The following is a 16,838-nucleotide window of genomic DNA, read 5'->3' as shown; positions in this document are numbered from 1 at the left end:
CCTCATCACTGTCATGTGTGATTTCTCATAGCTCCCTGGGGCTGCTGCTTTGTGAGCCATTGATGGTAGAATAGAATAGAATAGAATAGAATAGAATAGAATAGAATAGAATAGAATAGAATAGAATAGAATAGAATAGAATAGAATAGAATAGAGGTAAAGGTTTCCCTGTACATGCGTGCTAGTCGATCCCGACTCCAGGGGGCGGTGCTCATCTCCGTTTCAAAGCCGAAGAGCCAGCGCTGTCCAAAGATGTCTCCGTGGTCATGTGGCCGGCATGAATCAACACTGAAGGCGCACAGGACGCTGTTACCTTCCCACCAAAGGTGATCCCTATTTTTCTACTTGCATTTTTTAAGTACTTTCGAACTGCTAGGTTGGCAGAAGAGAAGAGAATAGATACAATTGGAACCGGGCTTGGCAGTCTTCTAGTCCAACTCCTTCCTCAGGCAGGAAACTCTACACCATTTCAGACAAATGGTTGCCCAGTCTCTTCTTAAAAACTTCCAGTGTTGGAACATTTACAACTTCTGGAGGCAAGGGAGATTCTCGGTCATCCAGGTCATGGTTGTCCCAAAGGTGCGTTTTCAGGAGGCAACTGGATTTTCTTGTTTTTTATTTGAATAGAATAGAATAGAATAGAATAGAATAGAATAGAATAGAATAGAATAGAATAGAATAGAATAGAATAGAATAGAATAGAATAGAATAGAATAGAATTTTATTGGCCAAGTGTGATTGGACACACAAGGAATTTGTCTTGGTGCATATGCTCTCAGTGTACATAAAAGAAAAGATACGTTCATCAAGGTACAACATAATTGATGATCAATATATCAATATAAATCATAAGGATTGCCAGCAACAAGTTATAGTCATACAGTCATAAGTGGAAAGAGATTGGTGATGGGAACTATGAGACGATTAATAATAGTGCAGATTCAGTAAATAGTTTGACAGTGTTGAGGGAATTATTTGTTTAGCAGAGTGATGACCTTCGGGGAAAAAACTGTTCTTGTGTCTAGTTGTTCTGGTGTGCAGTGCTCTATAGCGTCGTTTTGAGGGTAGGAGTTGAAACAGTTTATGTCCAGGATGCGAGGGATCTGCAAATATTTTCACGGCCCTCTTGATTCGTGCAGTATACAAGAAACGTCTTCAGCTCTGATTGAAGAATTCCATTCCCCATCATCCAGTCAGAGCTGAAGAAGCTTCTTGGATGAGAAGCAAAACGTCTTCAAAAGAAAAAACAAAGTCCAGTTGCCTCTTGAAAAAACATATTTGGGTTCTGGAGGCAATTTGTCCCACTGATTAATCATTATAACTGTCCAAAAATTTCTCCTTAGTTCTAGGTTTCTTTTCTCCTTGATTAGTTTCCACCCGTTGCTTCTTGTTCTGCCCTCAGGTGCTTTGGAGAATAGCTTGACTCCCTCTTCTTTGTGGCAGCCCCTGAGATACTGGAACATACTGTATCATATCACCCCTAGTCCTCCTTTTCATTGAACTAGAGATATCTAGTTCCTGCAACCATTCTTCATATGTTTTAGCTTCCAGTCCCCTAATCATCTTTGTTGCTCTTCTCTGCACTCTTTCTAGAGTCTCAACATCTTTTTTACATCGTGGCGACAAAAACTGAATGCAATATTCCAAGTGTGGCCTTACCAAGGCGTTATAAATTGGAATTAACACTACACATGATCTTGATGCAGCATCCACAAGTCCAGGAGTCAAACTATCCCATTGATTAATTCTTCTCACTGACAAAAAAATTCTTCTCACTTCTAGGTTGGATCTCTGTTTAACAAGCTTCCATCCGTGACCTCTTATCTTGCCTTCCGGCGTCCTAGAGAAAAACTGGGTTTTCACCTGAGTTGTGCTTCGTTCTATCAGAATTGCTGAGAAATGAAATCCAAATTAGTATAGGTGAGATAACTTGAGTCATTCTGGAAGGCCTGCCCCAGAATTACCTTCCCTACTGATTTGGAAGGGCGCCACATTTTATTTTATTTTATTTTTTTTATTTATTTATTTTGTCAAATACATATTAAATAATATCAGCATGAAATAACCACACAACATGAATACAACCAGAGGGAACATTAGGACAGGGACGGTAAGCACGCTGGTGCTCTTATGCACACCCCTTACAGACCTCTTAAGAATGGGGTGAGGTCAACAGTAGATAGTCTTTGGTTAAAGTTTTGGGGATTTTGGGATGAAACCACAGAGTCTGGTAGGCATTAACAACACTGAAGTCATATTTTCTGCAATCGTGATTGGAGCGGTTCACTTTAAGTGTGAATCTATTGTGTGCTCGTATATTGTGGTTGAAGCTGAAGTAATCATTGACAGGAAGGACATTGTAGCAGATAATTTTATGAGCTATGCTCAGGTCATACAGAAGGCGGCGTAGTTCTAAATTTTCAAAATCCAGTATCTGGGTTTAAAGTCTGGTGGCATAAGGTATTTTCTTGCAAGCAGAGGAGTGGAGGACTCTTCTTGTGAAATATTTCTGGACGCGCTCAATTGTATTAATGTCCAAAATGCAGTGTGAGTTCCAGACAGATGAGCTGTATTCGAGAATTGGTCTAGCAAATGGTTTTGTATGCTCTGCTCTGGTTAGTAGTGTAATCTTACCGGAGAAGTAGTGTAATCTTACTCTGCACATGCAGAGGGTCCAAGCAGAGGCTCAAAAACAGGTTACTTCCTGGTTAGAACCAGGAAGTAATGTCTGGACAGGTGGGCGGAGCCTCGTGCTGCCGCTGCTACTGGTTCAGCCTCTAAGGTCCCAAAATATACTTGAGTCACCAGAATGCCGAAGAGAGCGAGTCAAAGACGAGGCTTGCAAAAAGAAGCAGATTTTATTTAAGGCCAAAAACAAAATACTGGGTGGGACTCTATCCAGAACATAGAGATACAATGCATGTGAGGAGATGGCCACACCTTGGGGAAGATATGGCATCTTTTTATACCTTCAGAGACATCAGCTTAGTATCCAATTCTGGCCTCCTAGTTTAGGTTTGTGTATTCCAAACAGACCTATTATTCCATTGACTGAATAGACTTCAACTGTCAGTTCAGGTTTTTGCGGAAACTGCCCAGGGATCTGAAGCTGCCGTTGGCAGGGGAGCATGCTGCGAGGAGAGTCTGGGGTTTGTGGGAGAAGCACCTGAGCGGTAAAGACCTGCAAGGGCTAAGTGTTGTCCCCAATTCGGATCCGAGCCTGGTGCCGAAGCCAATGATGGACGCCAGACACTGATGGCTTTTTATTGGAGCACTCCAAGGAAAAGGGCTCCTGGCCAAAATGCCAAGAACCAAGGATTAAGAAAGCTTTATAGGTTTTCACTGAAAGAGAAGGCGGGACAAGGAGAGATAATAAGAAATATCATCTAATAAACATTTCAGTAATAATTCTACAATTTGTTCTATTGATCTATTCCCTATTCCTAAGCCTTGGCTAATGAATGCTCCAGGAGTTCTCTAATACACATTTAATTGGCTGCAGGGCATCTGTATTCTTAATTTTTGATGAGGCCTGCAAGTTGTCTAACTGTTGTTACTTTTATCAGTTTTTCTGACTACCCAGAATTGTTACAAGATTTACACATGCATATTTCCTGTAGATAAGCATTCTTTATTCTTGCCAGACACACTCCCCAATTACAGGCTTCCTGATTTACTTTCAAGTGTGTATCATAACCTGGCTTTATTTTAGCAGACAGCCCATCATTCGCTTGCAAACAATTCTGACCAGATGGGCAAATGCAAAATCTCTAAAGAGACCAGCGCAGATTGATCTCCCCTGCTGTTCCAAGCTGTTTCTTAAGCTAGTTTCAGAAATCCTGGCTCAGATTGCAATGAGGGAGGTGGAAAACAGGGCTGGTGCTCAGTGTGGACTAGGGCCATGCGAAACCCTATTACTCGTTGCCTATTTCCTGCTCTTTTCATCCCTGCTGGGAACCCTAACCTGGTTGACTGCCTGCTGTGCTCCGAGAGTGCCGGCTTTTCTATTTTAGGGACTGCCCCAGTGGTGGGTTTCAATTTTTTTTACTACCGGTTATGTGGGTGTGGGCTTGGTGGGGGGTGGGTCATGTGACTGGGTGGGCGTGGCTATGTAACCATGTGACTGGGGAATCAAAAGACAGAAACTCACTAACAATGTCCTGCTGCGGCAGGGTTGAGGTCGAACGACTAGCCTTGTGGTGCGACCGAAACAATCTGGAACTGAACACACTCAAAACCGTAGAAATGGTGGAAGACTTTAGGAGAAACCTTTCCATACTTCCACCTCTCACAATACTTGACAACACAGTATCAACAGTAGAAACCTTCAAATTTCTGGGTTCTATCATATCGCAAGATCTAAAATGGACAGCTAACATCAAAAACATCATCAAAAAAGGACAACAAAGAATGTTCTTTCTGCGCCAACTCAGTAAGCTCAAACTGCCCAAGGAGCTGCTGATCCAGTTCTACAGAGGAATTATTGAGTCTGTCATTTGCACCTCTATAACTGTCTGGTTCGGTTCTGCAACCCAACAAGAAAGACACAGACTTCAGAGGATAATTAGAACTGCAGAAAAAATAATTGCTACCAACCTGCCTTCCATTGAGGACTTGTATACTGCACGAATCAAGAAGAGGGCCGTGAAAATATTTACAGATCCCTGAAGAGTATAAAATATTTAATACTACATATATTAACTGCTGCTAGGATGGCCTTCGCTCAATGTTGGAAACAGCCGTGTGTGCCCTCAGAAAGACTTATTATACAAAAGATCATGAATTGCGCAGAAATGGACAAACTAACTCTGAATTTGAAGGATAAAGAGACATCAGTATTTTATGGTATATGGGAACGGTGGTATGGATGGATGGAAAGGAGATAGGGATATTTAGTTACTAAGTATAATCAATAGATAAAATAAGAACACATATATGTACAATTTAATGTTTGTCATTATTGCACGGATTATTGTTAGAAGAAAAACACCACAAATAGCTGTTAAGTGATATAATCTTTTCTTTTTCCTTTTTTTCTATGCTTTTAATGTAAAAAAGTTCAATAAAGTATATATATATATATATATATATATATATATATATATATATATATATATATATATATATATATATATATATATATATATATATATAAAGAAAATATTTACAGATCCCTCACATCCTGGACATAAACTGTTTCAACTCCTACCCTCAAAACGACGCTATAGAGCACTGCACAACAGAACAACTAGACACAAGAACAGTTTTTTCCTGAACTCTGCTAAACAAATAAGTCCCTCAACACTGTCAAACTATTTACTGAATCTGCACTACTATTAACCTTCTTATCGTTCCCATCACCAATCTCTTTCCACTTATGACTGTATGACTGTAACTTTGTTGCTGGTAATCCTCATGATTTATATTGATATATTGACCATCATTTGTGTTGCCTTGATGAAGGCATCTTTTCTTTTATGTACACTGAGAGCATATGCACCAAGACAAATTCCTTGTGTGTCCAATCACACTTGGCCAATAAAAAAATCAATTCAATTCAATTCAATTCAATTCAATTCTATTCTATTCTATTCTATTCTATTCTATTCTATTCTATTCTATTCTATCTATCCCTTCCAGCCCTGGATTATCCTCTGAAGTTGCGTCTAGTGCCATGTTTGTACTCCTTCCTTCCTTTTTTCCCTGCCTCCCTCCCTCCTTTCTCTCTCTCTCTCTCTCTTTCTCTCTCTCAAAAACGAACCTCCCCCACACCCCATTTTTTCTCCGAGCCTACCTGAAGCCTGCTAGCCAAACCAAAAAATGGGGGAGGGGAGACACCCCCCCACCCCGCGTTTTTTGGCTAGCACCCAGCTGAACCACAAGTCAGAGGTGGTTTTTTTTACTTTTAAAAGCATTTTTACAGCTGAAGAAAAAATGCTTTTAAAAGTTAAAAAAAAAATCTCCGATGATCACATGGCTCAGCTGGGCATTTTGGGGGAGGGATTTTTGCTACCGGTTCTCCGAACCACTCGCCGCCATTGCTACCGGATCCCACACGCCTTCAGATACACGGATTCTCCCCCACCCCCATCCTCTCCTTTGACACTAATAAAGGCCTTTTATCTCTTTTTCCTCTGGTGGAACAACTGCAATGCTACAATAAACAACTGTCACCAGATATATAAAAGGAAGTTCGGGAGAAAGCCAAAGAGTTATTTATGGCGCCACCTGTTACAGCAAACAGAAAGCTTTGCAAGAAACAAAGTGAAATGAGAAGAAACGTCGCACCAGAGGGCGCTATTTCTGCTTCTGAGGAAACCGAACTGGAGGTGAAGTTTGCAGCTCCTAACAACAGAATCGGAAGGGACCTTGTAGGCCATCTAGTCCAACCCCGACCCCCGCCCAAGCAGGAGACCCTACATCATTTCTGACAAATGGCAGTCCAAACTCTTTTTGAAAGCCTCCAGAAAGCTCCTACAGAATTAATCCTAATTAATTGCTTCTTGCAACGAGACGAGAAGCTTCTTGGATGAGATGAGAAGCCAAACATCTTCAAAGACAAACCAGGACTTTTTGACAAACTGCTTCTTGAAAAAGCACCTTTGAGATAATCATAACCTGGATGGCGGAGAATTTCCCGGAGACTCTGAGCTTGCTTATTTTCTTGCAGACATCTCATTACCCAAATTAGATAACATTTATTTATTTATTTATTATTTATTTATTAAATTTTTATACCGCCCTTCTCCCGAAGGACTCAGGGCGGTGTACAGCCAAAGATAAAAAGTTGATATACATACAATTTAAAACCAAGATTTAAAACTAAGCAAATTACAAAAGGCCAATATTAAAATTTAAAAATTTAAAAAACCCTAAGACAATAAAAACCCAATTTAAAATTAATAACACTATTATGCCAGTCCCGCTTGAATAAATAGATGTGTTTTCAGCTCACGGCGAAATGTCCGAAGATCAGGCACTTGACGTAGGCCAGGTGGAAGTTCATTCCAGAGCGTCGGGGCTCCAACAGAGAAGGCCCTGCTCCTGGGGGCCGCCAGCCGACATTGTTTGGCGGACGGCACCCTGAGAAGACCCTCTCTGTGGGAGCGTACGGGTCGGTGGGAGGCATAAGGTAACAGCAGGCGGTCTCGTAAGTACCCGGGTCACAAGCCATGGAGCGCTTTAAAGGTGGTGACCAAAATCTTGAAGCGCACCCGAAAGACCACAGGAAGCCAATGCAAACTGCATAGTAGCGATGTTACATGGGACCCACGAGTGGCTCCCATTACTACTCGCGCAGCCGCATTCTGGACTAACTGCAGTCTCCGGGTGCACCTCAAGGGCAGCCCCATGTAGAGAGCATTGCAATAATCCAACCGAGACGTAACCAGAGCGTGAGTGACCGTGCATAAGGCATCTCGGTCAAGGAAGGGACGCAACTGGCGAACCAAGCAAACTTGGTAAAAGGCCCTCTTGGAGACGGCCGCCAGGTGTTCATCAAAGGACAGCCGTCCATCCAGGAGGATACCCAAGTTTCGTACCACCTCCTTTGGGGCCAATAACTCGCCCCCAACAGTCAGCTGTGGGTGCAGCTGACTGTACCGGGGTGCCGGCATCCACAGCCATTCCGTCTTGGAGGGATTGAGCTTGAGTCTGTTTCTCCCCATCCAGACCCGTACGGCTTCCACACACCGGGACAGCACTTCGACAGCTTCGTTGGGGTGGTCCGGGGTGGAAAAGTACAGCTGAGTATCATCAGCGTACAGATGATAACTCACCCCGAAACCACTGATGACCTCCCCCAGCGGCTTCATATAGATGTTGAACAGGAGAGGCGAGAGAATCGACCCCTGAGGCACCCCACAAGTAAGGCGCCTCGCGGACGACCTCTGCCCCCCTGTCAACACCGTCTGTGACCGGTCAGAGAGATAGGAGGAGAACCACCGATAAACGGTGCCTCCCACTCCCAATCCCTCCAATCGGCGCAGCAGGATACCATGGTCGATGGTATCAAAAGCCGCCGAGAGATCTAATAGGACCAAGGCAGAGAAGCAACCCCTATCCCTGGCCCTCCAGAGGTCATCTACCAACGCGACCAAAGCCGTCTCTGTGCTATAACCGGGTCGGAAGCTGGACTGGAACGGGTCTAGATAGACAGCTTCATCCAGGTACCGGGGAAGCTGCCATGCAACCACACTCTCTACAACCTTCGCCACAAAGCGAAGGTTGGAGACTGGATGATAATTCCCTAAAATAGCTGGGTCCAGGGAAGGCTTCTTAAGGAGGGGTCTCACCACCGCCTCTTTCAAGGCGGCGGGGAAAACCCCTTCCAACAAAGAAGTATTTATAATCCCCTGGAGCCAGCCTCGTGTCACTTCCTGGGTAGCCAGCACTAACCAGGAAGGACACGGGTCCAGTAAACATGTGGTCGCATGTAACTGCCCCAGCAACCTGTCCACGTCCTCGAGAGCCACAGAATCAAACTCATCCCAAATAACCTCTACAAGACGCGTCTCCATCATCTCGGTTGGATCATCGCAATTTTGGTCCAAACTATCCCGAAGCTGAACGATTTTATCGTATAGATAACCGTTAAACTCCTCAGCTCGTCCTTGTAAAGGGTCAACCCGTCCCTCCTGATGAAAGAGGGAACGGGCCACCCGAACCGGCCGGGCGGTTATCTGCCGATGCAATGAGAGTGGAAACGTACGAACGTTTCGCCTCCCTCATTGCCACTAGGTAGGTCTTAGTAAAAGACCTCACTAGTGTCCGATCAACCTCAGAACGGCTAGACCTCCAAGTGCTCTCTAGGCATCTTCTCCGGCGTTTCATCTCTCTCAGCTCCTCGGAGAACCAGGGAGCCAATTGAGATCTACGCCGGGTCAGAGGCCGCAAAGGCACGACACGGTCCAAAGCCCTAGCCGCGGCCCGTTCCCAGGCCGCAACCAGTTCTTCAGTCGTGCCGTGGGCAAGATCCTCAGGGAACGGCCCAAGCTCTGTCCGGAACCTCTCCGGGTCCATCAGGTGCCTGGGACGGAACCAACGCATCGGCTCCGTCTCCCTGCGGTGGTGGGCGGCGGTCCGAAAGTCTAGGCGAAGAAGAAAATGATCTGACCATGACACTGGTTCCATCACTATATCTCCTAATTCGAGATCATTAACCCACTGACCAGAGATAAAAATCAGGTCTAGTGCGCCTCCCCCAATGTGTGTAGGGCCATCAGTGACTTGAATCAAGTCCAAGGCCGTCATGGAGGCCTGGAACTCCTGAACCACCGTCGACGACAAGCCGGCCGATGGCAAGTTGAAATCTCCCAAGACCAAAAGTCTGGGAATCTCAACCGCCACCCCAACAAGCATCTCTAGTAGCTCAGGTAGGGCTGTAGTCACGTAGCAAGGAGCCAGGTACGTGATCAACAGACCCATTTGATTCCGATGGCCCCACTTCACAAGGAGGGATTCACAACCAGCTATCTGAGGTACAGTGGACTCCCTCGGCTCCAGACTCTCTTTAATCACAACCGCCACCCCCCCACCCCTACCTTGGGTCCTCGGCTGATGGAATGCACAGAAACCCGGAGGGCACAGTTCAATCAGGGGTACACCCCCCTCTGTGCCCAACCAGGTCTCCGTAATGCCCATAAAGTCCACGGACTCCCTCTGAATCAGATCACAAATCAGGGGAGCCTTATTAACCACGGACCGGGCATTGCACAGCATCAGCCGAAGACCCAAGCTCTGAGGGTCCTGACCATCCGGGGAACGAGTAAGGACTGAGGGGCCGGAGCACGTGATCGCATTTAGACATCGAACATGTGCTCCCAAAGAACGATACGGCCCCTTGCCTCCGCCATATCTGCCTCTCCCACTTACCGTACAGATGGAATAACACTCTCTGCTCTGCACATTCCCCTCCCCCCGTCTTCGGACCAACTAAAGTAATGCTATGAGCGCGCGCTGGGACTGGACATACCCCCCCCGACGGGTTCCCCCCAACACCCGTCACTACCCTCCCCCCCTTAAAAAACCTCTTTAAAAACCCCCAAAGGTTCTTCTTTGACGCATGCCACCTCTCCAGGTCCCAAGACCCCTCGTAGAGGTAGGCCCTCGATAGCGAGGAGGGCCATTCCCGCGAGATGGGGGAATCCCGCAGGCCAAGAAATTCAGTCGGAGAGTAGCGCATATAACGCAAATCGGCATACGAATGAGTTCATCCCTATTGACCACGATGTTAAAACAGTCCGGATTGAACCGATCTTAAAAGAACCAGCGTTTGATGTCATTAGGATGGCAGCTCCTCCATGGTAGGCCCCCTTCAGGCCAGCATTCTCCACCCTACAACCCACTCCACAAGAAGTGGGAGGGGAGCAGGTCCAGGCAGGCACCGGGGAATAGTCCTCAACCGGGTCCTACAGATCTTACGACCCTAAGCTGGCAGTCCTGATTGTCAAACCCTCCCTCAAACCCCAGAGTCCAGACGCCAACACAGAATCTGGAATCCAGAGTCCAGGGGGAAGAAGGAAGGGAGACCACTGCAGGCGGAGTACACCAATTCCTATACCTCGCTCCCAGCCTGGTCCATTTGGTCCAAAAGTCCGGACCGTAGGCAAGCAGATAGCAACATAAGGTCCAGGTGGAAAATATACCAAGGGGAAAGGGCGAAGAGGAGGTAATTAGCCGAATCCACAGCCGAGGGAGCTTCACCGCCGCCATCACCACCCAGAGGCTAATTACCCCGGATGATGCCGCGGCCATCTTCACCACCCCAGCTGTGGTCTCGGTATCCCCCCCTCCAACACGCTCTCTCCGTGTGGGGGGACCTTACAGGGTCTGCCTCCTCACCGAATCCGTCGCTGCTGCCCTCCATGCTGGACCGGAGGGCGCCGTCGTCGTTGCCGGCAAAGAAGCCAGGAAAAAAAAACGCTGCTGTGGCGGAGTTCAGCCTCTTCTGCCTCCTCCGCCCCCGCAGCCCTTCACGATGGACCGGAGGGCTCCATACGTCATTCCCGGCAAAAAACGCCAGGAAACAACTCCGTTGCGGCGGTTCTCGGCCGAGACGCCGCCCCCTCCAGGCCCTGCACCAAAATGGCCGCCGCCAGTCACCGTTCACTCCCCTCGGCCTCGTTCTCGGCAGCCGCGGACCCTGAGAGGGCAAAAAACCTCTCCCGCGGCTGCCTGAATGCTCTTATCATTGGGCCTGAGGGGAGAATCGGCCAGGTCGGTGGCCAAGATGTTCCGTCAGCCGGGAGTCGCTCATTCTGCCACTCCGAGATCTCAGCAAGCGGCCATCTTGGACATGCGCAGAAGAAGGCCTTCATCTTAAACTATATATTTATTTCTTTTGACGCAGCAGCTATGTGAACACAGCCACCTTGATTTCTAAGCCTTGTTTTGTTTGCCACATTGTGTTGAACTTGGCCTAACTTTTGCTACTTGGTAAATATCCCAGCAGTTAAAAAGCTTAGAAACATCTGAATATATTTGCAAACATTTCATCAATTCAATTGGACTCCGAATAGCTCCTCCATAGCCAGGAAGTCATCATCTTGACACGGACAAAGAGCCATGTGGGAACGTTTCCTGTGCTCCCATCTCACTTCACTTCAGACTGCGGAGAAAACACAGGACAAGCAAAGGTCAATTCAACACTGCAGAAGGCCCAAGCAAAGCATGTCAAAATGACAGATGACATCTACCATGGTTTTGTTCCTGGATGTGGACAACTCAGGAGGCCGAGGTCCATCTTGGTCAGTCAAAGTCGCACCACTGTGATTTCAAGCTGGAATGTGACTCGGACTAACTAGGATGGACCATGGCTTCTTTCTCGGGATCAGTTGTCCCCCAGATCAAAACTTACATGGGTTTTGTTTAAGTGGTAGAATAAAATAAAATGTACCAATAGAGGAGAATATTTGCAGCTCAGGGTTGGACTATAAGGGATCCTTGGTGCTCTCTGAACTTGCTTGTTTTCTTGCAGACGTTTCATTACCTGACTAGATAACATCATCAGTGCCAGTAAGGAGTGCAGTGTGCTGACAGGAAGCTCAGATAGCACCGAGAACCCCTCAGATAACAGTAACAGAATTAGAAGGGACCTTGGAAGTCATCTAGTCCAACCCCCTGCTCAAGCAGGAGACCTATACTAGGGATTCGAAGCACCGAACTGCCGCCCTTTTCGGATCGACAAGCTCAGTGTCTTAGCCACTGAGCCGCCTAGCCAGGCACAAAATAAAATGTTTTGGCCTGACAAGGGGGAAGGAGGTAGAGGGAGCTTTCAACTTAGGACCATAATTGAGACTGCCCATTTGTCACGATGATGGTAAAAACAGACCGACCCCATTTTACAACTTTTTTTCCGGCAGTCAAACTGTTCACTATGTGGGTTTTGTTGAAAACTGCAAGTAAATGCTGGTTTTCGACAAAAACATTGTAAAAATGCAGTCCTGGGAGTGCAGGAAACTACGGAGAGGTGTGGGCAGCTACGGAGAGGGCAGCCCTCTGCATTTTGGAAGCAGGTTGTAAATACACCTGAGGAGGTCCATTGTACCTTCAAACGGTTGCTCAGCAAACTGGCCACAAGTGAATGTTCACCTACAGAGAAAAAAAAAGATAATAATAATAATAATAATAATAATAATAATAATAATAATAATAATAATAATAATAATAATAATAATAATAATAATAATAATAATGATGATGTTTTAATTTGTATACCGCCCTTCTCCCGAAGGACTCAGGGCGGTGAACAGGCAATAAAATACAAACAGAAACATACACCATAATTAAAACAACCCTTAAAAAACTGATTCAAGTATGCCAGAAATTTAAAATAACATTACACCCCATACAAATTACAACAATTTAAAACCCACAATTAAAATTTTAAATTTTAAATCAGGCCAGTCCAGCCATATGAAATAAATAGGTTTTAAGTTCGCGGCGAAAGGTCCTAAGGTCAGGTAGTTGTCGAAGCCCGAGGGGAAGCTCGTTCCACAGGGTAGGAGCCCCCACAGAGAAGGCCCTCCCCCTGGGGGCTGCCAGTCGACATTGTTTGGCTGACGGCACCCTGAGGAGTCCCTTTCTGTGGGAACGCACCGGACGCTGGGAGATAGAGGCCGGCAGTAGGCGGTCCCGTAAGTAGCCCGGTCCTAAGCCATGGAGCGCTTTAAAGGTGGTAACCAATACCTTGAAGCGCACCCGGAAAACAACAGGTAGCCAGTGCTGTCTGCGCAGGATAGGTGTTATGTGGGAGCTCCAAACCACTCCCTCAATAACCTGCGCAGCTGCATTCTGGACTAGCTGAAGTCTCCGGGTGCTCTTCAGGGGGAGCCCCATGTAGAGAGCATTGCAGTAGTCCAGACGAGAGGTAACGAGAGCATGAGTGACCGTGCATAGGGCATCCCGGTCCAGGAAGGGACGCAACTGGCGGATCAGGCGAACCTGATAAAAAGCTCTCCTGGAGACGGTCGCCAAATGATCTTCAAAGGACGACCGACCATCCAGAAGCACGCCCAAGTTGCGTACCTTCTCCATCGGGGCCAACAACTCGCCCCCGATAGACAGCCGCATCTGCAGCTGACTGTACCGAGGTGCCAGCATCCACAGCCACTCCGTCTTGGAGGGATTAAGTTTGAGCCTGTTCCTCCCCATCCAGACCCATACGGCTTCCAAACACCGGGACAGCACTTCGACAGCTTCGCTGGGGTGGCCTGGGGTGGAAAAGTACAGCTGGGTATCATCAGCGTACAGTTGGTATCTCACCCCAAAGCCACTGATGATCTCACCCAGCGGCTTCATATAGATATTGAACAGGAGGGGTGAGAGAATCGATCCCTGCGGCACCCCACACATGAGGCGCCTCGGAGTCGATCTCTGCCCCCCTGTCAACACCGTCTGCGTCCGGTCAGAGAGGTAGGAGGAGAACCACCGATAAACGGTGCCTCCCACTCCCAACCCCAAGATGAGAAGGCAGAGATGACTGAAATCTTCTTAGAGAGCTTCAACCAAAACTGAGGAGATCGAGGAGCCTTCTTTGACTCTACAGTCCCCTGGAACCAAACTTGATTCATATATCTATATCTATATCTGAATCAAGTTTGGTTCCTGGTGACCGTAGATCTATATATATAATGTCTGAAAATGTATTTAAACCATGTATTCGGAGCTGTCAGACGTTCTCTCCCTTGTGGAGAACCCTTTTGCAAAAGCTTTTTGATACATATCTTTTTGGAATAAAACTGCTTTACACTTATTCATGGTTTCCGTTCTCATTTTACGGGATTTATCGTTTTTATACATACATACACATACACACACACACATACACACACACACATTTAAACGCCATCATTTGTGTTGTAAATGTTGTACCTTGATGAACGTATCTTTTCTTTTAGGTATACTGACAGCATATGCACCAAGACAAATTCCTTGTGTGTCCAATCACACTTGGCCAATAAAAAATTCTATTCTATTCTATTCTATTCTATTCTATTCTATTCTATTCTATTCTATTCTTATATATACATTATACAATGTAAACGTTTACATTTACCGCTGTCTTTGTCATCATCCAGAAAAAACCAAAAAAACACAAGATAGTCAGGATCAAAGGAACATCATGAGGTAAATTAATCAGTATACAGAACACACAGAAGAAAAAGGCGGGAAAAAGGGAAACGCCCCCTTTATACTTACAGCAACCAATCAGAGTGTAGATTGCCTCAGGCATGAGTCAGCACTCTCTAACTCAGGGGTCTCCAACTTTGGTAATTTTAAGCCTGGTGGACTGGCTGGGGAATTCTGGGAGTTGAAGTCAACCAGGCTTAAAGTTGCCAAGGTTGGAGACCCCTGCTCTAACTAGTCAACTACCAACTGTATGTTCTGGCCAATTGTACACTTTACCGGCTACTAAATTCAATATCCTAATATCTGGGGATACCCTTCCCAATCCTGGAAGAGGTTGCAGGAATCCCTGACTGTGAGAGAAACTCCCCTCCCTCTGCAGGGCCAGCCTCCAATTCAATTTGGCCAGAACCGGAAGGTGTTTTGCTAAAAAAGGGAGAAAAATGGGGAAGTTCACATCCAGTTGTACAACAGAAGGCCTTCTGCTCCCTTTTGATGGACCACCTCCCTGAGGAGATGAATTAACAAATTACCAGAGTTGGAAAGGACCTTGTAGGTCATCTAATCCAACCCCCCACCCCCGGCGCCCAAGCTGGAGGCCCTACACTATTTCTGACAGATGACAGTTCAGTCTCTTCTTGAAAGCTTCCAGTGATGAAGCTCCCACAACTGTTCCATTGGTTGATTGTTCTCACTGCCAGAAAATTTCTCTTTATTTCCAGGTTGAATCTCTCCTTAATCAGTTTCCATCCATTATTCCTTGTCTGGCCTTTGGGGGCCTTGGAAAATATCTTGACCCCTTCCTCTCTGTGGCAGCCCCTCAAATATTGGAAGACTGCTATCATGTCTCCCGTAGTCCTTCTTTTCATTAAACTAGACATACCCAGTTCCTGCAACCGTTCTTCATATGTTTTAGCCTCCAGTCCTCTAATCGTCTTTGTTGCTCTTCTCTGCACTCTTTCTAGAGTCTCAACATCCTTTTTATAGTGTGGTGGAATTCCTGGATATGTTCTTCATCTCTCTTCTAGACTTCTCTTTTTCTCTTCTCCTCCATCCCCAAGTATAGGGCCACCCGCCATGAAGAATTATTCCTCCAGCCCAGCCATCTCCCACTTCTCCTTCCAGGTCTCCTTCTCCTCCACCCGGTCCTTCCTGAGAGAGATCCTCCATTTCTGGGGCCAGAACTTTGCTCCTCGCTCCTTCCTTCATCTCTCCTATTTCAGTGCTGATGGTCTAAGATAGAGGAGGGAAGCTACGGCCCCTTTATGATTTGAGGATTTCAATTCCCAGAATTCCTGAACCAGCGTGGGAATTCTGGGAGCTGAAGTCCACAAATCAAAAAGAGGCCATAGTTCCCCATCCCTAGTCCAAAATGACAGAACTGGAGCCAAATAGTCACCGCAGAGCTTGGGGCTCCAATCTATAGCCAGCTTGGTCTAGTAGTGAAGGCTGGAAACCAGGGGATGGTGAGTTCTAGTCCTGCCTTAGGCATGAAAGCTTGCTGGGGCCAGTCACTCTCTTTCATCCCAATCCACCTCACAGGGTAGTTGTTGTGGAGAAAAGAGGAGGAGGAAGGTTTGTTGGAGATGTTACTTATAAAGATGGGATAAAAATCTAATAAACGAGCCAACTTACCTAAGGGCCTCCAAGCAACCCATAATACTTTTATGTCCCTCTGAGAAAATTTTGAATCTGGACTGACCCCCTACCCTAGAATGCCCATCATTCTCACTGACTTCTTTGCTAGTGTTTGCTCTCAAGTCACAGCCTGACTTGATTCTCAGATGCAAAACATAAAAATCAGACATTCGTAATAATTCTACTCACAAGGCGGCTCATTCCTTGGCTCACCATCTCCTTTCTTGAATCCTAGGTTGTATAAAGAGAGACAAGAAGAGGAACAAAAACCTTGTTAGGAGAAAACCACAGGAGAAGCCAATCAATGACAGGAAGGCATAAGCTTTAATGAGCTCACTTTGAACGGAATGGGACAACTTGCTACAGCCAACAACCCATGGCTATCTTTTTTTTTAAAATTTTGTCATAACAGTATACACAAGCATCAACATAAAATAACTACATATCATATAAACATATATATGAATAAAAGTATGCAATAACTGTATTAGTTTGATATAATGAAAGGGAAAAATAGGACAGGAATGGTAGGCACTTTTGTGCTCTTATGCACGCCCCTTATAGTCCTCTTA

At 46.0% G+C, this 16,838-nt stretch overlaps 1 protein-coding gene across 1 annotated transcript in view; it reads right to left on the bottom strand.

The window, feature by feature from the left end:
• Positions 1-10,060: 10,060 nt before the first annotated feature.
• LOC131189856 (class I histocompatibility antigen, F10 alpha chain-like) overlaps positions 10,061-16,838 on the bottom strand; it is a 29,739-nt gene continuing 22,961 nt past the window's right edge. Inside the window, exons 6-8 of the mRNA XM_058166405.1 lie at positions 16,456-16,497; positions 12,548-12,591; positions 10,061-11,608 (exon numbers count right to left, since the gene is read on the bottom strand). Of these exons, the coding sequence (XP_058022388.1) occupies positions 11,594-11,608; positions 12,548-12,591; positions 16,456-16,497 (101 nt within the window). The 3' untranslated portion in view covers positions 10,061-11,593. The remainder of the gene's footprint in view (positions 11,609-12,547; positions 12,592-16,455; positions 16,498-16,838) is intronic.

This window comes from Ahaetulla prasina, chromosome 2, assembly GCF_028640845.1.
Source record: "Ahaetulla prasina isolate Xishuangbanna chromosome 2, ASM2864084v1, whole genome shotgun sequence".
In the NCBI taxonomy this organism is placed as follows: Eukaryota; Metazoa; Chordata; class Lepidosauria; order Squamata; family Colubridae; genus Ahaetulla; species Ahaetulla prasina.
Note: the sequence above shows the minus strand (reverse complement) of the source record. Positions and strands in the feature narration are given on the sequence as shown.